We start from the raw sequence: 27,412 nt of genomic DNA, 5'->3' as shown, positions 1-27,412 counted from the left end.
TCTAGACCAGGAGTGTCCATACTTTACTACTTTTAGTGATGTTGTCCCATTATGAGCCACATCCATAATATCATTGTTCGCATTCTGTTCCGTGGAAAATATTACTTAAATATTACATTGATTTATAAGAGAATTAATATTACTATACTTAAAAAACAACCATTTCTTATCTAACCTTTACAGAATAAATATCTGAATGAAAAGCATGAATAGGAGGGTGATTTAGACAAGCTGTTTGTTGACAGTGTTTTTAGATCTACTGATCACCAGCTAAAGGTCTACTGGTAGACACAACATGTTTCAAGTCATTGCTTCCTCAATGAGCATAGTTCTGATGAGCGACTACCTCTTTAAAGGGGTGGAAGTAAACTTTTAGAATGTTATAGAAATTTTAAGTTTTCAAATTAAGTTGGTCTTCATTATTTATTTTCTATAGTTATTTTTTTTTTTTTATCATTTGCCTTTTCAGCTTTCAAATGGAGGTCACTAACCCGTCTAATAAACCAATGCTCTGAAAAGCTACACATTTATTGTTATTGTTACTTTTTATTACACCGCTTTCTATTCAGTCCCTCTCCTATTCATATTCCAGTCTCTTATTCAAATCAATGCATGGTTGCTAGGGTAATTTGGACTCTAGCAACCAGACTGGTGAAACTGGAGAGCTGCTGAATAAAAATCTAAAAAATTTAAAAACCACAAATAAAAAATGAAAACCAATCACAAATTGTCTCAGGTTTATGACCTATGAATTAGAATGAAGCAGGGATACATCTAGGGGGTTATTTATCAAAGGTTGAAAAATAATTTTTTTTTACTGAAACTACCCTCGAAAACTTGATTTAAAAAAACTTGAATTTATCAAGATTTAATTTGCCCCAAGCTGCAAAAAGCTTAAATCCTAAAAAACTCTAGCTAAAACCTGTCAAGGTCATGTAGACGTAAATGGCAGAGGTCCCTTGAACCATTTGAAGATGTTTTTTTCTTTTGTGATTTTTTGGGTTTTTCTTTGGTGATTTAAACTCGGAAACTCTTATCAGTTCTAGCTATTCGAGGTTTTTTTCACAGATTGCATTAATTCGAGTTTTTACATTCAAGTTTTTTCATAAATAAGCAAACATTCTAGTTTATTCTAGGTAGAAAAGATCTCACTGGCAATCTGTAAGTTCTGGCAAATGCCAGATGGGCTGTGTAAAATTCAATAGAAAGTCACTGGGGCTCATTTATAAACATTGGGCAAAATTGCCCTTGGGCGGTAACCTATAGCAACCAATCAGTGCAAATTTGCCCTGTGTTTATAAATAACCCCCACTATTTAATAGGCTGGTGGGGGCTGTTTGGGCCTTATTGTACTTGGAATGCCGGAGCCTATTTAAACTCTCAGTCCAGACCTGATCCCCCTAATGTTATTCATTATTAAACACCACAAAAAGTAAATTACATTAAGTATAAAACAGATTTTGATATTGCTTTATTGAAAACAAGATGCCAAACCATGGGATAGCTTTAATTTCCCAAAGTGAAAATAAAATACCCTTAAACTTATAAATAGTTGATGGACCTCAGAGTATGTTAATAATGTCGGCAATCCTCCAATCAAAATGACACATGTTGATGTAATGTACATAAAATTGAATAATTCTGCTGCTTGAGTGGAGATAAAATGTGGGAATTTTTCTCATTCCGCCATTATGATGAAGCGCAGAGGTTTCCGGTTACGATTTCAGTCTTGGTGTGGCCTAAAACAAAAACAGAAGTGTTTATGGATATATTAACACAATGGGGCAGAATCACTAAAGGGCGAATTGTTGCCAGCGAACGCTTCACCACACTTTGCCAGGCAAAAATTCGCTACCACTAGGCTAATTCACTAAAATGTGAAGTTGCGTCCTGGGTGCCGGACGCTGGCGACTTTTCACTAGCGTTACTTTGGCAGTGCGAGTGTTTCAAGGAGAAATGACACTAGCGATCACTTCTGCCTAGCAAATCTTCGTTAGTCCTCTTACGCTTAGGTCAATTTAAATAGGGCAGGTAAATTAAAGTCGTAGGACGTCTTTATTAGAGATGTTGGTGCAAATGCTTGACGTGGCCACTATTTATTACAAATATCCAAGGAACCTGAATAAAGACAAAAGAGATACTCTAATGCCCTACAAATGAACCCACCCTAAAACAAATGTTCCATGCCCGTCAAATGTCTGGGGAAAATGTTAACACAAAAAAGTTTAATAGTTTTGACTTTTGCAGGCAATCCCACTTAAAAAGGACAAGTCGTCAGCATTTTTACAACTTTAATGCATTTCCAGCATACAGGATATGATGTCACTGACATAAGATTGAGGAGGATGTAGCTTCATTTTAGCAGTTCGCCTGGTCTGAAAGGGGGGGAAGTCAACTCTGGTGACTCTCTCTAACGTTCAGTAAAATTTGCACCAGTAATGACCATTCGCCAGAGTGAAAATTTGCCTGGGATTTCTGGCAAAATGTCGCTAGCGTTAGCCACTTTGGCCTTTAGTGAATCTGCCTCAATATGTCTCTGGGGAGAACTTACTAATTACAAATATGTGGTCAGCTATTTGGAAACCCAGGAATCAAGATATACCCTCTCATCATGTAAATAGAAAGATATTGTACAATCTCTGTACAACCTATAGTTTCTTATCTGTCATTTATATGGTGCCAAGACATTTACACAGCGATTTTATAGGTCCTGCGTCATTTACATCAGTCCCTGCCCCAGCGGAGCTTACAGGCTCCGATTATAAATTCAAACAACTATGGTCAATTTGATAAGGAACCTGTATAAGTCTAAAAAAAAACTCTTGTGCCACCTAAAGTCTTAGTTTGTTACTCACCACTGTTAAGTGCCCATTCTTGGCTTTGTACACTTGTGCTTCAGCCCCATGTGTAAAATCAATGATGCCTTCTTTGCCTTGGAAGTGGAAGGTTAAGCTAGGTGGAATAATACACAGTAACATTGGATGCTGCTAAGAAAGAGTAAAGGAACCTAAGCTCATCTGAAAGCAGTCATGGTACACAGTTGTCTGATGAATACAAAAACATGGCACAATGGGCCAGATTCAATTAGTGAGAAAAAGTTATCTCATGATTTATCACGTGAAAACCCAAGGATGAGATTCAATTTGAAGAGAAAACTTCTCCAAATTCAGTTCTAGTTTTTTTCCCATAGACTTCAATAGAGTTTTCATGTGATAAAAATTTTTCTGAATTGAATTTCATCTTAAATTGAATCACATCCACGACTTTTCACGTGATATTTCTTTTTCTCCGAGAGATTCTCAGTGACATTGACGGAAATATATATTTAATCCAACAAAAAGTATCTCGAAGCTCACACTCAGTAGATCAAGGCTCAATTTTATGAACTACAGGCCTCCTTAATTAATTCTCAAACCACTAAAGTTCATAAATACACCAATTCATAAACCATGGTTTATCGTCGCTGTTGTTTAGGTCCTGAATGAGCACAACAGCGGGCAGTTAAACAGTGAACCTCCAGGAATGCACAAACCTCCCAAAGAGCGGTGTGATCCAGTATGCTTTCTTTGCAGTCATACATTCTGAGTAAAGACACTGCGTAATTAAAACAGGCAATGATATTCAAACTTTCCTCACTATGGAGATAAGTGCCTTCATAACTTACACATAACAACTTAAGGCTTGCCCAGTTCTTGTACTAGCGCCAAATTGTGACTTTAATTCCAGCTTCGGTGCTTCAATACATACGGAGAAATGTAATAAAAGTTGGTAAGGGAAAAACCAGTGTTGGACTTGCCCACCGGGATACCCGGAAAACTCCCGGTGGGCCAGGGTGTCAGTGGGCCTCTTGCCTCTAACCATTTGGCCTATTTCATGGTCATTCCATATTTCTTTATGGGAACAAAGAGGCTTAATAAAGAAGAATAGACTAGTATGTAGAGAAAAGAGACTATGAGAATAAAGAGAGTGAGTGAGGAAAGGAGGTATAAAAGTTTGGAGAGTGGGCCCTCAGCCTAAGGTTTTCTGGTGGGCCTCTGGTATCCCAGTCCAACACTGGGAAAAACTATTCCCAATATGAAAAATTATACCTTTGCGCTAACAAATTTTGCTTTGCACAAATTTAATGAAGCTTTTGCGAACCCGGAAACTGTTTAGCGACCACTTCCGACAGTGGAAGACTGCTTGCGAATTCTATAGTTTGCGCCAGTGCGCAGTAAATGCAATAAAACTTTTAACTGAAAAAGTCGTTATGTTTGCTCCAAAAGATTACGACACCTTCAAGCACTTCTTAAGAGTGCGCAATTAAAATTTGCAATGCAATAACAGTTTAAGGAACAATATTACATTGCGAGATGTGGATTTTTATCCTTATTGTTTTGCTGTTTTGCGACTTTAATTACATTCCCCCCATAATCTCTTAGTAGAAGAGGTCCACAACGCATGGTGGAATTTCTATGGTTAAATCCCTAAAACAGATGGAAGTACACATAAATTGGGGTCAATAATTCAGATTTGGAGTACCGTTAATTCTTCCACCTTAAGCTGCAATTATGCATTTTTTTGCATAAATCAAAGGTCTAATGTTCTTTTTGTGACCAAAGTGAGGATTTTTAATTGACCTTCATACATACAAATGAGGAACGTTCTGTTGCTAGAGGTCAAGTGACATTAAAGCTCATATTTCAACCTCCTGGACTTTTTAACAGTTAGCTGGTATCAGCCATTCATTGGCAGCTGTTTTTTATCTGCTTTATTAAATGAATTAATCCATCCATTTCAATCAACTTAAAACAAACATGTATTTAATAATCATGTGCAATTGATTTTTCTATGAATTGTTATAATCATTCATTTTAGTTTATGAATTGGTGTATTTACGAATTTTGGCGGTTTGATTAATTAAGTTAATGTAGTTAATAAAATGAAATGAATTGAGACTTCATCTACTGAGTGCGAGCTTTGAAATACTTTTTGTTGGATTAATTATAATAATAATATATAATAATAATAGTAATAATATGTTGCATTAATTTAGGCAGCATCATATATACGTGTATGTTAATATTGTATGTACCTTCCCTGGGCTATGGTAATGGCATCTTGCTTAGAAGCCAACATGCACAGTTTGGTTACTGCTTCAAAGATGTAGTCACACTGTAATATGGCATCTCCCTGTATACAAGAGAACAAAAACGTATTACCTTGTTGCCACTGATAAATTACTAGACCAAGCAGTGCTTTTCTATGTCACATACAATTTGGAGGATAAAAATCATGTAATATTTACAGCTAAATGCCTGAAAACAGTTCACCAGTTGCACTAGTGGGACCTGTTATCAAGAATGCTCAGGACATGGGGTTTTCCAGATAAGAGGTCTTTCTTGAATTTGGAATGTCATACCTTAAGTCTGTTAAAAATCATTTAAAGGAGAAAAAAGTCTCCCTTAACTGCCTGGCATTGCCCCGCCTCTCCTTCGCCGCACTGTGCATTAGTAAAAAAAAACCTTAAAAAAATCTGACCCTAAAATCCAGAGCAGTGCAGCGGAGCTCCATAGCACCATCTTCCGCAACTTCAATGCCGGTTTGAACATGCACAGTTGAAGCTGATTCCTGACTTGACCCAACTGTGCATGCTCCCGCAGGTTTCCCGGAGGCATACAAAGCAGCGAAAGATGGCGCCCAGTAAATCTGCTGCTCTGCATTTTAGGGTCAAATTTCTTTTAACTGATTTTTTTTTTACTAATGCACAGTGCGGGGCGGGAGAGGGGGAAATGCCAGGCAGTTAAGGGGGGCTTTTTTGGTACGGGGGAATTTCATTCTCCTTTAAATGTTAAATAAACCATACAGTAATGCTTTCATACCAATCAGGACTAATTATATCTTAGTATGGATCAAGTACAAGGTAATTTTTTGTTATTACAGACAAAACAGAAATATGTGAGATTTATTTCATTAAAATGAAGCCTATAAGAGATGCTCTTCCCTATTATTAACATGTATTTATATAGCGCCAACATATTGCGTAGCACTGTAAAGTAAATGTGATTATACAACTATATCACATGAATTATATACATAGAACATATGGAGTTACATACATCACAATCAATACCGGTACAAAAGGTGAGGAAGGCCCTATGCATAGGCATACAGTCTAAAGGGAAGTAATACACAAGGTGTGGGAGTGGGCAACTGAGCTTCCTGGATAACGGGTTTCCGGATAACTAATCCTATACCTGTACCTCCAAAAGCAATTTTGTCTTTCCTGCCTTCAGGGAAAAATATGAGGGGATAGTGCAAGTATGTTACCATGTTACCTTCTGCTTGTTGTCCTCTGTGGATACATGGATGATGAGGAATCCATCACTCAGGTTACTGACAGAGATTCCTGAAATACAGGTACAGAAAGAGAGCCCTGTGATTAACTTGCTCCTAGCAGTAAACCTGAGAAATCATTAACGGACCATTTGGGTGTTGGAGAAATAAATCTGTGTCCAGCACTCTCTTCAACAAGTTACTAAAGCTCTTCCTGCAGCAAATGTGTCTTACCTTTCAATTCAAAATCAAACAGATGGACGGCACTCCATTCAAGGAAATAGCATATTTATTGCAGGCTCCTACAAGGATCCAACGCCCTACTCGTTTTTGGGATTGTATCCCGAAATGCGTAGGGCGTTGGATCCTTGTAGGAGCCTGCAATAAATTTGCTATTTACTTGAATGGAGTGCCGTCCATCTGTTTGATTTTGAATTGACGTGGAGCGGTAGGGACGCTGCGGACTGGGCACCTAACAGGGAAAGAGAGGAGGAGCCAATGGGAGGGTGAGCTTGGAGCCGTCTATTCGGTTTGAATGAGTAGGTTTTCCTACCTTTCAGCCCAGAATATTCAATTTTCTGCTTTATCTTGGCTTGCTCAGTCACATACACCGCTGACTGCGTCAATAGGAGTTGGCGGGGCCGAGCTTTGAATCCGTGTCTGTCGTATTTCACTGCTGCTATTCCATACTGATTTAAAAGTGATCGTTTATATTATTGCGTTTTTATTAAAATCCAGAATAAGAGACATAGTAATAATTACATAGAAAGTGCAGCAGAAATTTTAAGAAGCTTTTGATAAATGTAATTCATTTGTATAGACTCTTTTACAGAATGTTCTAATGCACTTGCCTTTTAAATTGAGACGTAAACGGGAGCTGCTGTTGCTGCAGATAGCAAAATGCTAGAGAGTGGTGGAACTGGCATTCATTTAAGGTACAAAACACTGCAGTATGCTGTGCCCAACGGTACAAAGGTACAATTCTATATACAATTCTATATACATGATACTTTGCCAGGCAAATTGCACATGGCTCCCTAATGAAGGAATAATGTTGGGTATACACTGTCATATCTGCTCATTTGACAAGGTTGCCATAACAAGCAGATCTTTACCCAAATTGTGATAATCTAATTTTCGAACCTCATTATTAGATAACGGCTTCATACACAAGCTACTGGTCCAATCTGGAGGGGCTGCATTTATCGTTAGTATTAGTGTTTTGAAAAAAACACTACACAGTTAAAGGGAATGTTCACCTTCGAGTTAACTTTTAGTATGATTCAGAAGCTGATAGTCTGAGACTATTTGCAAATGGTTTTCATTTTTTATTATTTGCAGTTTTTGAGTTAACTATCTATTCTGCAGCTCTCCAGTTTGTAGTTTCAGCAATCTGGTTACTAGGGTCTAAATTACCCTAGCAACCATGCACATATTTGGATAAAAGACAGGAATATAATTAGTCGAGGCCCTGAATAGGGAGATGAGTAATGAAAAGTAGAAAAAAAACAATATGTGTGTAGCCTTACAGAGAATGTTTTTAGATGGGGTCAGTAAATCCCATTTGAAAGTTCGAAAGCGTCAGAAGAAATAATTAAAGAAAATTATAAAAAATAAATAATGAAGATCGTTGAAAAATTGGTTAGAATTGTCCATTCTATATATATATATATATATATATATATATATATATATATATATATATATATATATATATATATATACAGTATAGTATATATATATATATATATACACACACACACACACAGGGGGCTACATTTGTGGTCATCCAAACAATCACTTGAATATTGTACAATACTTGAATAGATCGCAACAGAAGAGGGAAAAGCAGTCCCTCTCACTTCCATGGTGTGCTAATGTTCGCTGTGCACTAAAGGGAGGTATATACTGATCAAATTGTTTGTTTAGATAGACTTAATGTGATCTGATAATATGGCAAAACTGCATCTTGAGGGACCCGTATTTATTGTGAAGAAGGAACTGTGAAACCAGCCAAATTGCCCAGCCATTTGGAGTAAGTATATGATAATTGTGGAACCAGAATGGTTGTGGTAAAGCAGGCTATTGGATATACTAAAGTAGTGAAAGGTACATTTCAGTATAGTTTTGGAATCACAAAGGATAAAATGAAATGCTGTTTTTCATTCTCACCTTAATCCTGTCATAATTCATGAGTTGAAGCACTTTTGGGTTAATATCTTGTTCGCCTAAAGATTAAGAAACACAAAGAAATACTGTTGTAACAAGAATTGATATAATACCTATCATATAAAGCATAAAACATTACATGAGACTTACAATGAGCTTCCAGATGAAACTATAACTTATTAGGCAACTGCATTGTGCGCTGTGCTGATGAAACATGCTGATAAACTAAATAAGGATTTAGAAAATGCCTCAAATAGCATTACTATCCCCTAACAATTAGCAGACACTGTATGCATCTATGCTATTTTGCCAATTCATTGTGCAAAGAATTTAGGTCTTGTGAATCCCCACGTTTTTTATGCATTCTGACTTTTCAAATATGAGATTGGATACAAGTACTCTTGTGGGTTCAGACAAAAATGGTATAAAATTGGGGAAATGTAATTGGAAATAACAAGCTGCAAGTACCTGAAATGCAATATTGTACTGTGTTACTGACAAGGCTTAGATAGTGTGGGATTAATGTTACGCTATGAGACAGCTTCGTCAAGACCTTACTTTGTCAGTTGGCAGAGGGGCAAACTAACTGGAAGACACTATTTACTGGGCATAATATGCATCTGATTAGTATTTTAAACAGCATAATGTCAGAGCCCACTCTCCAGATAAATGAAACATTAATATTTTACTAAGAAAAGTCCCCTACGGAGCAATCATTTCGACTGTGAGGGTTGATATTGGTGCACACATATACGCATAATGAGCAATGCATGTGTGTGACGTAGATTGGTCAGCACATCCCCGAAACCTGTGTCATGCACATGAGAATACCATGCACATGCCTCAATATGGATGTCTGTACCAGGAGCTCCCATCTGGCGTGAGAGCTCTTGATAGGGGGCCTCTTTTTTTTTTTTTTTTTAGAAAAATACAAATACTTGTGTTTCCCACATTCAGAGTGTGGGCTCTGTTAGCCTGTGCCTCCAGTAGGGGAAACATTTCAGGTATAGGTGCTCTATAAGGAGAATTCAGATTTAGGAGTGAAATGCGAAATCTCGTGTTTCAGCACCCCAATCCGCAGCGTCTGTCTGCACCCAAGCCCAAGGCAATGTATTCAGGTGTAGGCACATAGGCACATGAATAGCGTGTGTTTCTCCACAGACCAAAATCCACAACATGTGGCCCTAGCCAAAGACATTTGTGGAGCCAGGGACGTAACTACAGAGGAAGCAGACGCTGGAGCTATAGGGGGGCCCAGGAGGTATAGGGGACCCATGAGGCCCCTAATTCATATACAGTTTCAATAAATATGGGTTAAACAGATGAATCTAGTTACACGAATGTGTGGAGCTGTGTTATTGAACACTTTGCATTGTAGAGGGCTAGGGTAAATTAATTAGTCTGATAAATAGATCATCTTTTGTGATTTATGATATGTAATGTAAACTCACTCAAACGAGTCTCTTCAAAAGGCTGGCTAAGACTTTGTTTGTAACCCTCCTTCTTCCCTTTGAAGATTTGACTAGTCACGACTTTCTGCTGCAGCTGTAAAACAAAATATGCTCAAGAAATATAGCTTATGGAAATGAGTGAGGAATCTAAGGATAGGTGATAATAATATTAAATATAAACTCTTTAACACACATCAGCACAGTGGGGTAAGAATTGCCATAATGTGGTAGAGATGGCCATTGTATGGGTAAGTGTGTAAAGGAAAAGCAGGAAAGGAAAGCAGGTAGCTAGTTGGACAATAAATGAAATACAATTTTTTTTTTAATTTTGATGGAGAAATGATAGGTGAATGGAAGTCAGATGTCAGAAAGTGTTATACCTGGTTTGTTCTCTGAGGGGTGATTGTCCTGCAATATTTCCTTACTAAATTTCTTATGCATAGCTTGTGTAGAAGTTCTGATGTCTGAAACATGAAGAATACATTTTTACTAATAACATGCATTTATAAAGCATCAACATATGCCACAGGACTTCATACAGAAAGGTATATAAATCAGACTCACAGATTCCATACAAATACTAAGCAATACAGGAGGTAAAGAGGACCCTGCTCATTTTATAATCTAAAATGAGAGAGGAGTACAACATACAATTTTCTAATCTAGTCCTCTTTATGTACTATAAAGCCACTTATAGTACTGAAGTGTTTTTCAATATAACATTATAACATTTTAACATATTTTCTGTATTGCATTCAAAAAAGACTACTCCCATGATTCCTATAGTATATTAGCTTTACTGAATTTTGCATTGCTCTCTTCTAGGTGAATGTGTTTTTATACCATTTCTTTATTCCAATAGAGTACCTTTTCCATGGCTACTGGTGGGGTCAGCCATCTTTTATCCAGCACATTTCTGGGCACATGTTCCCTTAGTTTCCAGAGATAGTTGTAATACATCATGCTAAAGTAGTTTTTGTTTGAATCTGCATCTGGATTCTTCCGGTTGATAAATCCAATAATGAACCTTGAAATAAATAAAAAATAAAACATTCAGAATTCCGCCTGAGACATCTTTATCTCTTAGAATGATCAGAAGTAAGACCTATTTATTATTTGATTGAAAAATTGGTTCACTCGTGTCATATGATTAAATATGCCATATAAGTTTGTTTTCAGTCAATACGAAAAAAAGAAATGACCATTATACAGGAACAGGAGCTGTGTGGCCACTGGCATGGCTTTGGTGACTTGCAAGATAGCAGTTCCTATTTAAAAGGATTGGTCATCTTTAAATACACTTTTAGTATGATGTAAAGAGTAATATTCTGAGACGATTTGCATTTGAATTTTTTTATTATTTGTGGTGTTTGAGTTATTTAGCTTTTTATTCAGCGGCTCTCCAGTTTTCAATTTCAGTAGTATGGATGCCAAAGTTCAACTTACCCTAGCAACCATGCATTGTTTTAAAATAGAATGGGAAAGGGCTTGAATAGAAAGATGAGTGATAAAAAGTAGCAATAATAATACATTTGTAGCCTTACAAAGTGTTTGTTTTATAGATTGGGTCAGTGACCCCCATTTGAAAGCTGGAAAGAGTCAGAAGAAGAAGGTCAATTGTTAAAAACTATAAAAAAGAAAAAATGAAGGCCAATTGAAAAGTTGCTTAGAATTAGCTATTCTACAACATACTAAAAGTTAGCTTAAAGGCAAACCACCCTTTAAGGAATGCAGCTTAACAAAGCCAGGGGAATTAGCTCTCTAATTTTCCTGTAATTTTAATGACTGTTAACTCAAGCACTTGTGTGTGTGTGTATAAACCCCATACTGACAATTTACCTACCTAGAAAAGCCTCTATGTCTTAACTATTTTACACGCAAGTAAAAATATGAAACATGACATAATCCTTTTCAAATTAAACATGAAATCCAAATGCTTTTTTTATTAAAACACCCATTTGTGTTATAAAGGTAGATAGATATCTCAGCTGTCAATCTAAAATAGCCTGCCCCACCTCTATGCCTCAGGCATAAACAAGATTTTTGGATGATAAAAATCTCACCTTAATAACAGTGTCCACAAAATAGCTACTGTCTGTGTGCTGTGATTGTGTGATTTCAAGACTGAAGATTTAAACAATTTAAATCGTTTAAGTAAAGTTTATTTTGCTAAAACACAATAGAAAAGAAATTTGGAACAATTTTTCTAGAGTGATTGGGCTGCAGGATGGTGCAGGGCTAAAGGTTTAACATATCCAACATAAATGGCTAAGGTTAGTATAGGGGTACAATATAAAACATACTTTCTGATGGTCTGCACAGCCCACGCGCGCTTCTTTGCTTCTCTGCGAGCTAGTACCCCTCTCCAGCATGACTCTAGCTTAACAGCTAAAGAACAAGGTGAAAAGTAACATTAGCATATCACACCTAATACGACATTGGGAAAATTTCATTCAAATATGTGCTTTTATTTTGGTAAAGGCCACAAAAAATACATGGTTTCTCTTTGCAAAGTGCTAGTTAGTGGTCTATTTTAACATATCTGATTCTAGCCTTCTATCTGCCCTGATCACAAGGAGTTTGTTGTCTGTTGCTAAAGTACATATAGAAATTATAATAGCTTCACTGCCTTTAAAAAATATCTGGGCCTGGACATACCACATGTAGTAGATGACCCTTCCTGAAAAGAAAGTAGGAGATTGTGTTGTGTTGCAAAGAAAATTTGTGTTTCATATGATTTCCTCTAAGGCAGTGACTGACCCTTTCAGTTAAAGATCTCATTTTCAGTCCCATTGACTTATAGCCCCCCTTAGATTATAACAAGTTCACTGGTATAGTCATTCAGCCATTGTTCCAATAATATTAAGGGCAATAAATAAGTTTGCATGTTAAATCTCACCCCAACTGACCATTAAGCTGGGCTCTAGGTCTAGCTAGAAGCACTAAAACATATTTTTCTAAATAATTTATCATATTCTAAAACGTATTCTTCTAAATAATTTATCAAATAATTTATCAATATATTACAAGCTATTGTGTAATCACCTTGTTCATTGATACTTGTTTTTAATGTAATGGTGTACTGTTTTTTTTATACATATTTTTGTAACTAGACACGTGTTGCCTTTAAATTCTGTGTGAATTTGTTATGTGATGTCATTTTTCCCTTTTCTCCTCCCCCTCCTTTTTGATTGGTGGTTTAGCCTTTAAATACTGACCCATGTTTGTTAATGCTCAAGCCTATGATTAAGTGTCCTAGTGACACGAAACGCGTCAGTCGAGAGATGGTTATTTAAATAAAGCATTTATTTTTATCCATGAACTTCGGTCTGATCAATACGTGAGTTACCAGTGTGCCTTGCAACAACATTTTTTGGCTTCTATCTAGAAGCACGAACAGGCAATTATACTCTACTAGGCATTTAGGCTACACCCTCCACAGCTCCAAGCCCAACAAGAACTACTGTTCTAAGATATGGGACAGAGGCGATTGAGCTGTCAGGAGAGGATACATGGCTTTGACAAGAGGCATCACCTGAATAAATGTTAATGGCAGTGGCCATGACTAATCTGGTGTCTGCATTACTTGGCACCAACGTCTGGACTGAGATTCAAAGGGGCAAATTCACTAAAGTGCAAAGAGCCTAACGGTATCGCAAATTCGCCAGCGTGACGTCATTTCGTTACTTCGATTTACTAACGGATGCTGGCATAAATTCGTTAGCGAAGTGGACCTACTCTAACGCTACTTCGCACCCTTATGCCAGACGAAGTTGTGCTATGGCGAAGGGATGTAACTACGCTAATTCACTAACTTGCACATTTTACTGAACGTTACCTCTTGCGCCAGACTTACCTTCGCCACCTCAGACCAAGCAAAGTGCAATAGAGTAGATAGGGCTTGCTTCAAAAAAAGTTGACATTTTTTCTAAGTCTCAAAAAACGCTGGCGTCTTTTCCTTTTTTAAGGGTTGAAAAAGATTTTTTTGGGTGTACCCTCCTTCCCCCCTACATTTCCTAACATATGGCACCTAAACTATACAGTGGGCACATGTATAGGGCAAAATAACAACTCTATTTTATTTTATAAAGCTTTCCCAGGCTTGTGTAGTGTAATGTATTTGTTCCTACATATACGTCCATTGCACTTTAACTTGGCGCCGTATGCAAATTAGGCATCGCTAGCGAAACTTCGCTTTCCTTGATGAATTTACGCTAGCGCAACTTCGCTAACGTTTGCCTCCCTGAGCGCAACTTCGGATTTTAGTGAATTGGCGAAGTGCGGCCAAGTGTGGCCAAGTGTGGCGAAGCCTGCGCTAGCGCAACTCCGCAGGTTAGTGAATTTGCCCCATAATATGTCCCTAGTTCAGTGTAAAATTCTAACTTATAAAAACTGACTAAACCTTCAATATAAGGACAAAATAGATTTGAAAAACACGAACAGATGGATTCATGACACCAAGTAAACTTTTTATTTATATATAATAAAGAAACATTGTAAAGACTAGAAGCTACATTTTGGTGTATCTATTTGGATAAATTGTATAACTGTGCAATAGTATCCATGTGTAATGAAGGTCTTGTAATCTGTCCTCTGGCCACTAGATGGAGCTGAGGAAGCAGTTGGGGCTGATGGGAGGTGAACAGGGTTTAAAAAGGTCACTGTAATTAAAATATTTGTAACATGCACCCGAGGAAGGACCTTTGCGGTCCGAAACATGTAACAGGGCACATTTACTATTGGTCGAATATCGAGGGTTAATTCCACCGACTGTCGAAGAATATGGAAGTTGAAGGATTTACCGCAATTCGTTCGTTCAAACGATCGTAGGAAAAATCGTTTGAACGATTAAATCCTTCGAAACGAACGATTTGAAGGATTTTAATTCAACAATCGAACGATTTTCCTTCACCTTAGGCTAACATTGGTGCTCGGTAGGTTTTAGGTGGCGAAGTAGGTGGTCGAAGTTTTTTTTAAAGAGACAGTACTTCGACTATCGAATGGTCGAATAGTCAAACAATTTTTAGTTCGAATCGTTCAATTCGAAGTCGAAGGTCGAAGTAGCCAATTCGAAGGTCAAAGTAGCCAAAAAAAGTTCAGACTACATTGAAAGGCTCTCCAGTCCCTATTTCGTCTCTGAATTTCAAGTACACAGAAGCCGAACTGTCCCCTCAGGCCCAATAATTGGTGACTATCTATGGCATCTTACAGCAACCCCTCTGGCATTTGCAGAATCTATATATTGCCAATCCAGATCTGCTGGTACCTCTTATTTAGTTGAGCTACTATTTTTTAAAGAGGTCCTTAATTTAAAACTGGTTTTATTCCACAACTGACTTCTGTTACACTGATTTTTAAGTCAATCAGAAAGGGATAAACAAATATTACTTTCAACTGCAATTTCTTTTACAAATCACTTTAAAATCATTTTAAATTTGGAATTATTATATTATTGGAAACTTGCTTGAAATTACATTTTCTTTCATTATGCAAAATGTATCTTTTGGACCCCTTTGATTTGAAAATTATTCTTAAGTATTATATGCAGACTGCTGGGTTAAGTATTTACATATAACAGCACATTCCATGCCAAATAACAGCAAATATGTATATTTTTTAGAACAAAGGTAATAAAGTTATTTCAAATGCAAATTTGGTATTCCTCATGCATCGCCATAAACACCTGCAGAAAGGGAGCAAATATGGAAGAGTAAACAATACCTGCTTTTTTCTTCTTCTCAAAAGCTCTTTTTCCTAAACACCCTTTGTATTTGGCTTGGATTTTTGAAACTAGAAATACACAGAGAATAAAGTAACATAGGATGCGATAACAATTAAGGTACTTTCCTTGATTCTTTTGGCAGTCTGGAATTTTCAACATAATAGAACAAAACAGTACGTACATTTCTTAAAAAGTGTGCAAACACACTATTTGCAAACAACATCTGTATGACCAGCAGAATGGAAAAATATTTTTTGTTGTTCTTATTCTAACAATAAAATAATCGATGTCAAACAAGAAGACACAAACAAAGTTGTGCTCATTAAATAGGCTGCAACATTTTCCATAATGAAGGCAAGCTTAATTGGAAGCAACTCTCCAGTATACATGCACTGCAGGTCTTCAATGATTCTGAAGCTATTTGTTTGTCTGTGCTTTGCCCTCTGCACTCTAGGTTCTGATTACCTGTAACATTGAAACATGTTGCAGTTGTTAGCTCCTCCAGTCAAGAATGCATTTCCCACAAGTCCTTTGCAGAACATTTAAGGCATTGTGAGAAAATGCAATCTTGACTTGAGGGCCAATTGCATCAATGGAATGGCCGAGCAACATACAGAAACTGCTTTTAACAGCAATTATATTTGTAACTTTATTAACACTGAGAATGTTAATGTATAGTGGAAAGTTGCTTAAAGTTAAGTTTCAATTTCATTATACAAACATTTATGTTTGGATTTACAACCAATTAGAGGCTAATATCAATATCCTAAAGTATTTTATTTTTTTGGAAAGCCTTACTTTATTAACCCCAACATTCAAATGGATCGATTGACTTCAAGATGTATCATTAGTATGCCACACTTTCTATGGATGCATCATGCTGCTTATACTGTAGTATTCTGCTTCCTCCTTCTCAAGGCACACATTTCTTAATGGAAGTGGCAAAATTCTTCCAATCATACTAAATATGTGCATTTACTGCAACAATGGGCTTTTACAAACGTGTGGTGTGTTTGATATCCAGGTATCAAAAGTATTGTTACAGGGGTGGCATGAAAAGTTTACCCAGCTGATGCTTTCTTATTTCAAATGAATCCACAGTGGCAAACAGTGTACGTGGAAAACGAATGAACAGCTTTGTTCTGTAAGACAGAGAGAGTAGAGTGTAATGCATTACTCCCAAAAGCAGTATCTATATCAGAAGAATAAAAATAAAAGCAGCATATCTGACAACCAGCTACACGATGGCTGCAGATATAAACACTTTTGGAAACTGAAATTGAGATCACCTTCCCAACTTGTATTCATTTGGTTGGTATCCAAGGTACTTCACTAGTTTTTCCACTCCTTCTCGGGCTGGGCCTGCCCAGTTAGGCCAAGTTTGTGGACACAGTGATTTGTACCTAAAGCAGAAACAACACATGTATAATTATGTATTATTATGAATTACTTAAACTGACAGATGGTTGAATTGCAAGGACAGGGCTAGCCCAAAGAGCATGGCACAAAAAAGGACCATCTTTATTCTGTATTAACAACTGCATTATACAAAACGTACATTAAACTGGAGGTTATGAATTATCAGCCTGTAGGTATTAATTTGTACTAAGTAATATTTGTAACCACGACATAAAAACAACTATCTTAACCCTTTCATATAATATTTAATGTACTGGGGAATCTCTATATATGCACCATGCAGTCATGATCTAAGATGTGGATTATGAATGAAGAATAATAGGTGTGATGACTAAACAGCACAGCAAATTGTATATAAAACAGAGCAATGTGAAAATTTACACCAAAATATAACAATACAACATATGAATAAACTTAGGAATAAATTGGTTTAGTTAGTAAAATCTACTTCTCTATGTTATGAAATTTTACTAAGAATGTTACCTGCAAGTTACTAGCCTTTCGTGTTCTTTTAGGTCAATTCTTAATTGCAGCTAAGCAGTTTCTTTTTGTAGAGTTACCTTTCCAAGAATATCTCATATTTCCTTCGATAGGCAAATCCAGCTCTTCTGACCCGTAAATGCTCCATCAAGCCCAGGTACTTTACCTGATGGCGGACGATCATATCTTCAAACTTTCCTGTAAACAGAAACAGCAGAAGCACATTGATCCAAAAGAGATGAGATTTGATGAATTCAATTCATAGGTTGTTGTGGCAATGTTGCAATATCCCATTTTTCATGCAGTTCTATCTTTGTCTTTGCTGCTTCATATGCTTGCTTTTGTTTATATATGTTAATTTTTTGTCTCTAAGTTAACAAAAAAAAATCAATAACGGTGGGGTTCTACAATGCAGATTCAGCATCATAAATTTAATCAGTTTTATAGAATAATGTTTCTGGACTAGGGGTAGGCATTTCAAAACAAAGAAAATATTTCATCATGGGGGCTAAAATTTAATATTTGCCTCCTAGTGATTTATACTGAGCAGAAGCTAAAAATAAATTACATCTGGTGCACTACTCAGCAGCTAATGGGCACTTTTAACTACCTTTTTCTTGCTGGGAAAGATGTGTGACTTACTCAATGCAGTGGTTGCATATTTCAACATTAACATTTAAGTTTTGCTATTCAAGTAGAGACTGAATTTAATTTCTCTACAAACTGATACAGGTATGGGACCTGTTATCCAGAATGCTCGGGACCTGGGGTTTTCTGGATAATGGATCTTTCCGCAATTTGGGTCTTCATGCCTTAAGTCTACTAGAAATTCATTTAAACATTAAATAAACCCAATAGGCTGGTTTTGCTTCCAATAAGGATTAATTATATCTTAGTTTGGATCAAGTACAAGGTACTGTTTTATTAATACACAGAAAAAGGAAATCATTTTAAAAAATTTGGATTATTTGGATAAAATGGAGTCTATGGGAGTCAACCATTCCATAATTCGTAGCTTTCTGGATATTGTGTTTCCAGATAAAAGATCCTATACCTGTAGTATGAAACAACATTTTTTGCAGATACCTATGCAGAAGGTCTTCCAAATTTATATAGTATTTGCCAATGTTGTGATACCGTTGTTTTAAATAAAGTGTGTATGTTTTGATATAACAGCCTTGTTGCTGTTTTCAGGTATAGTTATTTTAAAGTTTGTGCCTAAAACATGAATCTCCCATTGACAATGCAATATAGATATATGTGTTCACTCTGTCTCCATACTAAAGCAATATCCAAGACTGAAGAAACAACCTGTTTTCCTTCAGACGATGTTCTCACCAGGTTGTTTGTTGTTATTTGGCTTGATACACCTAATGTATGTCGGTTCCTTTAACAGAAGGATTTCTATCAGGGAGGACAAGCTGTTCTTGAACTGTGTTGTTACCTGGAAATAGAGAAGTGAGGGCAAAAACTGGTAAAATTGATTTTCAGTACAACATAGCTATTTGTCAGTTATACTGACATGTTGATATTCCTATCATGTGTATGAAAGTGTCAGTACCACTTTAGTTGCTGCAGGATAAAAATCTTAATTTTTATACAGGTAGACATGTATCACAAGATGGTTTATCAGTACTGTACAATGAGTTGGTAACTTGTGCCTCATCAATAGCCATATATTAAATGATTATATTCACTCACAGTCTCTGGCCTCCTCCTGTTGTCCAGTTCCGAGGAATGAAAACAATCTCTTAAGATATAGTTTTTAGATTTCAGAACCACCTGCAAACATCAAACAGATTATTAATAAATCTAATTTATAATGTATAAATAACAATAATTATTTAATTATTTTGTGTGACACAGATACATTTTGGAAGATGCATTTTATTACCTCTTTCAAATTTCGATATAGCAAGTCATTATTTTTTTCCAAAAACCCTAAATAAACAGAAAAACAATAATTAGGGCAATTATATCTGCACGTGACATAAATAATCGGATCTCTTTCAAATGATACATATCATTATCATCATCATCATCATCTGGAAAATGAGTGTGACTGCCAAGGAAACATATATAGGATAGCTGATATACTAATAGGTGCATCGTACTTAGGGTGATAGGAAATACTGTATACCCTGTGTATAGCTAAAAAGATGTGAGCACCTTATAGTCATTTTTTTAAACAATTGTTTAATAGATCCCAATATTCTTTGGAAAATGCACTCTCGATATATGGATCCTAGAATCTCCTCAAATCCCTGAAGCTATACCATGCACCAGTATGGTTGAACTGTTTGGCTCCTATTATAGGGAAGAGAAGACGTTTGCTACATCATCATAGCTACAATGCCAGAAATAGGTGTTGTGGGGGATTGATAGTTTTAAATGATTTACTTAATAATAATTATTCTCAATAAACAAACAGTCTTATTAAATTACTTGACTATATGATGTGTTCTCCCTTTTAACTCATGTCAGGATCAGTGGATTACTATACCATATAATACATTTATAAATTGTTATTATAGAACTGTACTAGAATGGGTAATTTAGCCGCAAGTATTGCTATGCTCTATATATCATATACATTTATTAATTCATGTGTGCACTTATATACTACCAAAAAGTCTATTAGTTGTTTATTTTAGGGTACTTTACACCGAGTGGTGTTTATATATTTTCACAGTGCTCAGTCAGGACACACGGAGCGAAAATGGAAAGCCCAACACAGATTAAAATTAAGATATAGAAAATGTATACAAATGGTAAAGGAGATGAACCCAACAAGTCCAAAATACTCTTTTGCAGAGCAAAAGTATTTGAGAGGTTCTGTTTTTTTACTCACCAACTGCACAGTATGTAACTTCTCCTGCATAGTGGATAAGCCTGAAATCCAACCAGTCTATGGTTTTTCTGGCTACCGGATCTGCAAGTTTGCGTCTATTTACAGAAGATAGTGGAAAATAATCATATAGTACTTAATTCCCAGTCAAATTATCGTAACAATCACAACAGAATGGAATCCCAATTTGGGTTAGAGGCACAGTAAGAATTTTGTCTTATTTTCACATGTAAACAAACAAAAAGCTGAGCACTTACGTTAATAAATGGGGGTGATCTCCAACCTTCTCTTCCAGTTTTGCTAAGAAGCTCAGGTCTGTGGCTTCCCCAGGTCTCAAGCACTCTTCGTCCTATTAGAACATAAAACAACAGTTCTACATATACATATCGTTTTTTAAAGATAAATGGGATGCAATCATCATACATTTACAGGCTGTACACAAAAGAAAGCTCTAGCACTGACTTAGATAAGAACACAAAGAATATTAACTACAGGTAGAAGTGGCAGATATATGGTGAGCTTAAAAAAAGAAAACTACCGTATATACTCGAGTATAAGCCGTCCCGAGTATAAGCCGAGGTACCTAATTTTACCTCCAAAAACTGGGAAAGCTTATTGACTCGAGTATAAGACTAGGGTGAGAAATGAAGCAGCTTCTGGTAAGTTTCAATCAAAAAATTGAGGGTTTCTGCTCCCATTGGAGGTGCCAGCGTCTCGTTTTTGGATGCCGGCGACCATTCTTGGACGCCGGCAAATATTCTTGGAGACTATTCTTGGATGCTGGCGACTATTCTTAGGCACCGGCCACTATTCTTAGGTGCCGGCGACTATTCTTAGGCACCGGCGACTATTCTTAGACGCCGGCGACTCGAGTATATGCCGAGGTAGAGTTTTTCAGCATATTTTGGGGGCTGAAAAACTCGGCTTATACTCGAGTATATTCGGTAGATTATCTGTGTATAGGAAAGATAATTGCTATCACTCTGATGTTCTGTAGGCCACAAAAGTATTTCCACTGTTCTTAAAGAAAGCCTTTACCAAGGACTTTCTAACTATGGACTATTGCCCTGTTTTTCTAGAACCTCTTCTATAACAGAAGTTATTTGAATATTTTGCATATGCAATTCTTACCATTATGGCAATGATCCCTTTATACTTCTCTTCAATTAGGTCACAGATAATTTTATTGTCAAAGTACTGTACAGGTTCCCACTAATGTTATAAAAAAAAAGACATTGTCATAAATAGATCAGTGCACAGAAAATACAAACATTTTAACCAAAATTAATGCAACAAGGGAGTAAAATAGCAAATAAATTAATTTCACACATCCCAGATATGTGAGCCTGGAAAGATCACTCCAGAAAAAGACTGTTCTATATGCAAAGCCAGGCCACTGGCCTGCCAACCTACAGTAACAGTTGTATTCTTTGCATCTCACTAATAAGGAAACTCCATTACTTTATGAAACGTGTAAGGTTGATTAAACAGTAGATACTTCCTTGGCACTGTGAACTTGATTTAAAAACATTATACAGTGTACCAAGTGCTTCAAGTGAAACTGATAGCAGTAATTAAAGGAATGATTGAGGTCTAAGCCTTGAATATATTATCTGGCAGGACAAAAAGAGTAGACAGGGCACGACAACATGTCTGTATTTGCCAACAGAGTACGGTTGTGTATTCTCTGTTTGTATATAGTAGGTAAATATATGTAAATCTGCTTTTAGAGCAGTGTTTCTTACCTCAATACCCTCTATTTCATATTCCTCTTGTTCTGCCTTTAGTGTCATGGAAATAAAGAGCTGCTGTAGCTTCTCATTGCAGTAATTAATGCAGAACTGTTCAAAGCTGCAGAGTTACAAATATAAGAGACTGACATAAGATACTACAATTGCATTTCATATATATGTAATGGAAAGTTTTTTGTTATTAAAGGTATGTGGTCTATTATCCAGAAACCTGCTAACCAGAAAGCATGAATATGGGAAAGCTGTTAACAAAACAATCATAAATCCATAGCAATGGCAAACAAACTTTTTTTTTTGCTGCCTGATATGGTTCTCCAGATGATAGAAATATACCTATACATAAAACCTGTTTACCTAAGCATGTTTGATAATAGATCACATACCTGTACTTCACTTTTAGGATTTTGTGCGCAATTTATATTACCTGTTTGTCTCAAAAACCTCAAATCCATAAATGTCAAGGAGTCCAATAACTGTTTTCTTTGGTGGCTCCTATTAACAGTAAAGTTTTAATACAATTATATATTACACGTAATAGAAAAACCACACTGCAAAATTATAAATATAAACGTATTTAGCTAAGCTCCTAAATAGATTTTGTGTAACAGTCTAAATTGTGGGGATGCAACAAGTGCAAATAGCAAAAAATCTAATGTTTTACTATACATGTAAAAAAAAAGAAAAACACTCCAGAAGGAGAGAGCTGGTAAAACTAACTTGAGATTGCCTGTATTTGACTTTCTTTACATTTTATTATTGCAAAGAACTGTAAGAAGCTGGTTGGCACTCAAGATTAGATGCTACTACAAATCTTAAGAAAGAATATTAAGTTTACTTGATTAAGTTTGGACAAAACAGCATTTTAAATTTGCCTCTTGGCAAAAGATATCTAGTTGGTAGGTGAATTACCTTGTTGGCCAGAGAGCTATTAATTTTGTTTACCAGCCAATTGAAAGACCTTCCATAAATAGCTTTGGCGAGGGCATCACGAGCATAATAAGCCAGCTCTAAATTCAAAGGACTGAGAACCTGCAAATAAAAAAATGACTTTCAAACATTTCTTGTCTCTCTGGCCCTGAGAACAAACAACATCCAAACAAACTTCAAACAATAATAACATGCACGAAAAAGTGCATTCAATCATTTATTTCAAACATTTATTATAACATTTTCATTGCAAAAAATAAGTTATTCTAATAGTATCATATAGCAATGCTTCTAAAAGTCATATTGATTAAAATTTAATCTTATTCTCTTTTAGAGAATTGCCTACCTATTTTGAACCTCAGTCTATTGCAAGTAAACATGCCTATAACCTACAGTCACATTAAGTAATGCAAGTCTTTAAATGCAGGATTTTATGGCAGTGGACTTTCTTGCAGAAGAACAGCAAAGCTTTCAAAACTGTGTCTGACCCCCCCCCCCCACCCCATGCACACAGGCAGGGAGGTACAAGAAGTACAATATGATAGATCAGCCTAAACCCGTATACCTTTTGGAGAAGAAAATTGTTTTAGATACAGTATAAATATGTTGAGCAAAACTTCTTTAGGAGATATACTGATTTCATATAATCTTAAAATCATGTTCATTTGTCACATACCTCTTCTGCCCTAGCTTCAATCTTTTTATGTGTCAGTGCTTCTTGCAAAATGGATACAGGGACACCGAGCAACTATGGGAAGTAAAAACAAAAGGGTTATATAAAGTGTTCTTATATGGGAAAATATAGAGAAAACAGAGAAGCAACATGAATTCACTCACCCCTTACAACTACAAAGAACAGGCAGCTAGAATATTAACACTTACTTAACACATTCTAGCTAATACACAGATATCATTTTTATGAAAGTATTTCATTGCTCCAAGGCATACCTTAGATATCCACTGAAGCTGAGATCCATTCTTAATGATTGCATGACCATGGGTGTCTTCTTCATACTTTATATTCCCCAGATGTAGAACACTGGCTACTATTCCAAATAGATGCTGATGAGAAATATGAATGGCAACAATTAATTTTGTTAACATATTACTCCAGGTTATGCAACGTGGCTCACATCTGTACAGATGGTGCAGACCTGATGCATCTGGTGCTCACAATGAACACAGATCAGCTTGTATTTTAATGCAGACAACATACCTGCTGTGTGTGGCACATATTCTATCTGGTTCCATATTTTGTGAACCAAGTAAATACCTGAACAAAACTCAGAAACATACAGAACTGAACTATCTAGGGTTAGATTACCATATGTATCAGGGACATATTTGTGTATTTCATTAGACATTCTGACCTTCTACAGTATAAGCTATGAGTAGGCCCCAGAGTTAGTGATCCCTTTAATGTGAGACATATGTCGGATGTGATTTTGCCATAAAATGCTTACAATACAATACAGAAAGTCTAACTCATAGCTGTCCAGACTGTGGCCTGGGTGGGATGGGCCCTCCTGTCTGTTGATTGTACTGTAGATTTTTTGTTTTCTGACATTATCATTGCTTCAGCAAAATCCAGTTCATGAATATGCATAAAACCAATTATCATTTCATCGTTAAAAAAATAATTGGAAAGCACCAGGACACAGTACCAAGAAACTCTCTCTCTCTCTCTCTCTCTCTCTCTCTCTCTCTCTCTCTCTCTCTCTCTCTCTCTCTCTCTCTCCATATATATATATAAATATATTGATCATACTATAAAGTCACCTTTAAAGTAACAAAGAATACTGTACCTCAATATCTGCTTCTGTGAATTCAATGATAGTGAATGCCCTACGGACGAGCTTCCAGTTGGTTTTGTCACAGATTGAGCTTACTTTGGCAGACTCGCCCTAGCAAAGGAAATCAACCGTTTATAAAGAAACATTTCATTGTACAGAATTTATCAATTTAAACGACCTTACTTGAATCAGGTAACTGTATGTCTGTGGATTACGGTCCAGGCCCAACCAACGGATCAGATGATCTTCACCTCCTTCCAGCAGCTGATAGAAAATGTGAAAGTTCCTCTCCCCGGGATTTTGGTGAACCACGCGTGACTTTTCTATCAGGTAGCTCAAGATGTGTCCTCCAGCGGGGGCTCCCTGCAGAAAAAAACCACAGAAAAAGACAACTTTCACAGTGACACATTCTCATCTCATTGATGAGGTCCAGCACTTTAGTATTAGATATACAGTCACAGGCTGACAACCACAGGTATATTGTATAAACTTTAGAAAATAAGCCTAGAGGATATTTTTACCTTGTAGTCAAACTGCACATCCATGTATTTTCCAAATCGGCTTGAATTGTCATTGCGGATTGTTTTGGCATTTCCAAAAGCCTAAAAAATAATAATACATATATTTTGTATACTGCATGTGCATGTAACCGTACAGCTCAACATTTTGCCTTTTAACATGATTTTTAAGCTATATCAGAGAACACTAAAGCTTCTAAGTATTTATACTTATAGGTTATCACCATATTTTTTTTTTTACTAAAAATAATGGACATCCATTCATTTGCTTTAACTTTTCTTTTAATGTGAAATATTTAACTTTTTAGTAAGTGATAAACTTGTGCCTGGGCCTTGATAGATATCTTTGCATGCCACTTACTGCATAGGATCAAGTGACCTTGAATTTGGAATTTTTTTTGTTCAAATAAAAAGTGAAGCTGTGTTTCTATCGCTGATTTACAATCAATCTTAATTTGATTTTGTACTGTAATTTAAGATAGAAAAAAAAATAAAAAAGATTTACATTCATATACTATATTTTTTTGTACCTCTAGTACAGGATTAGAGAGAAGGAGACGATCTCTGATTGTTTGAAGTTTCTCAGTGATAGGACATGTCATGGCAAGGTACTGGAGGATCTTCTTAGATGTCTCTGTCTTTCCAGAACCACTTTCACCAGAGATAAGGATAAAGTGGTTATTACGCTCTGTGCACATTACCCTGTATGCGTTATCGGCAACTGCATATCTAAGGATAGAGAAATTTATGTAGTGAGATAAAAGAATTATTGCTTTACATTTTATTCATTTAAACTTAATTTATAAGAGTTCTGTATACACTTCAGTTTTCCTGTTGCACTGTGTTGTATAATTATGCTGACATAGTTTTACAGTACAATATTTGTATAAGCTACAAGCAAAATCAGGGGCGTAATAAAAATGGGCTGGCTGCAACCCCCTCCCCCGCCACATGGTCGCTCAGACACAAGTGCGTTAATTATAAGAACTAGAAAGTGTCAGGGAGGGGGATTTTAACGCTATAGAGGAAACAGGGCACCCCTTTTCCCTGCCCCCCCTCCCGGTCACGGGGTCTGCTTCCTCTGTAGTTGCACCACTGAGCACAATTATGACTTTGGTATGTTTTTTACTGGCCGCATTTACAATGGCAGTCAACAAACAGGGATTTACAATGGTGATCAACCAATAGTTCCACTGTAAGTGTGGGCAAAAATTATGAAAATTATGGCTTTTCACAAGCGGGCCAACGCCATGGCCCTACTGTAAGGAACAATACTGAAACAATACTGAAAAGGTATGGAAAGTTGTTAGCCAGCAATATGCAGCCATTTACACATCTCTGAAATTGCCAACCAAACAAGAGAGAAAATATAACATACTTTATCTCTTAATATTTCCATTATACAAATAAAAAAGTTGCATTAAAAATGATGGTACAGTACAGTGAATCATTAATTCTTTTAACAAAGCAATTTTCAAAAGGGACACCAACAATGATGGAAAAAAGTAATCTACCAATATTGAAACCTAGCCTCTGCGACAAATATGAGAAATAAATTAATTTGAATTTAATGATTGGTGCAAATACAATCCATGCCTAACAACCTAAATACAAATACATTTGCTGAAGCTTACATGTGTGGTGGGAGTTCAATGAAATTTACTCCTTGGTATAGCTCCATCTGCCTCTGGGTGTACAGCTCAAGCTCCTTGTATGGATTCACAGACACCAGCATTGTTCCTATGTATGTCTAAAGATTGCACAAGATATTTATGTATGTTTATTTATACAGTCTCTATATCATTAAATATGCAAAGTACTCAATAGATATATAAAATAAGGTGTTACATAAATGAGGTTCTCCTGAAATCGTTTTCGTAGATTGTCCATGAACGCTGCCTCGCTAGTGTGGGAATCCAGCAAAACAAAGTCCTGTACACCAACTTTGTCCCGTGCAGACAACGACCCTTCCATGTGCATACGTCCATTCTCTTGTCCTCCCTGCTGCTTGAAAGAATA

At 36.3% G+C, this 27,412-nt stretch overlaps 1 protein-coding gene across 1 annotated transcript; it reads right to left on the bottom strand.

Moving 5' to 3' along the window:
• Nucleotides 1-1,454: 1,454 nt before the first annotated feature.
• Nucleotides 1,455-27,397, bottom strand: myo1h.L (myosin IH L homeolog). Its single transcript, XM_018260943.2, has 31 exons — nt 27,242-27,397; nt 27,028-27,143; nt 25,924-26,122; nt 25,397-25,477; nt 25,059-25,238; nt 24,888-24,986; nt 24,031-24,144; nt 23,759-23,830; nt 23,065-23,184; nt 22,580-22,647; nt 22,150-22,255; nt 21,536-21,616; nt 20,662-20,753; nt 20,408-20,502; nt 19,451-19,497; nt 19,258-19,338; nt 18,895-19,000; nt 17,637-17,754; nt 16,947-17,060; nt 16,723-16,799; nt 15,657-15,725; nt 12,239-12,323; nt 10,803-10,962; nt 10,316-10,399; nt 9,936-10,029; nt 8,488-8,543; nt 6,869-7,004; nt 6,318-6,388; nt 5,075-5,172; nt 2,856-2,952; nt 1,455-1,739 (listed from the first exon to the last, which is right to left on the bottom strand). Exons 1-31 carry the CDS (start codon nt 27,371-27,373, stop codon nt 1,716-1,718), a joined length of 3,072 nt encoding a protein of 1,023 aa, XP_018116432.2. The 5' UTR covers nt 27,374-27,397; the 3' UTR covers nt 1,455-1,715.
• Nucleotides 27,398-27,412: the final 15 nt, after the last annotated feature.

Source organism: Xenopus laevis, chromosome 1L (assembly GCF_017654675.1).
Source record: "Xenopus laevis strain J_2021 chromosome 1L, Xenopus_laevis_v10.1, whole genome shotgun sequence".
Lineage (NCBI taxonomy): Eukaryota > Metazoa > Chordata > Amphibia > Anura > Pipidae > Xenopus > Xenopus laevis.
The sequence above is the reverse complement of the archived record's forward strand: the minus strand, read 5'-3'. Positions and strand labels throughout refer to the sequence as shown.

Coding starts and splice junctions, on each gene's coding strand:
- myo1h.L (XM_018260943.2), bottom strand. CDS start 27,373: ATGCACATGGAAGGGTCGTTGTCTGCACGGGACAAAGTTGGTGTACAG. Junction 24,145..24,887: donor TCACAGAAGCAGATATTGAG/GTACAGTATTCT, acceptor ATTTCTCATCAG/CATCTATTTGGAATAGTAGC. Junction 19,001..19,257: donor ACAGGAGGAGGCCAGAGACT/GTGAGTGAATAT, acceptor CTCTATTTCCAG/GTAACAACACAGTTCAAGAA.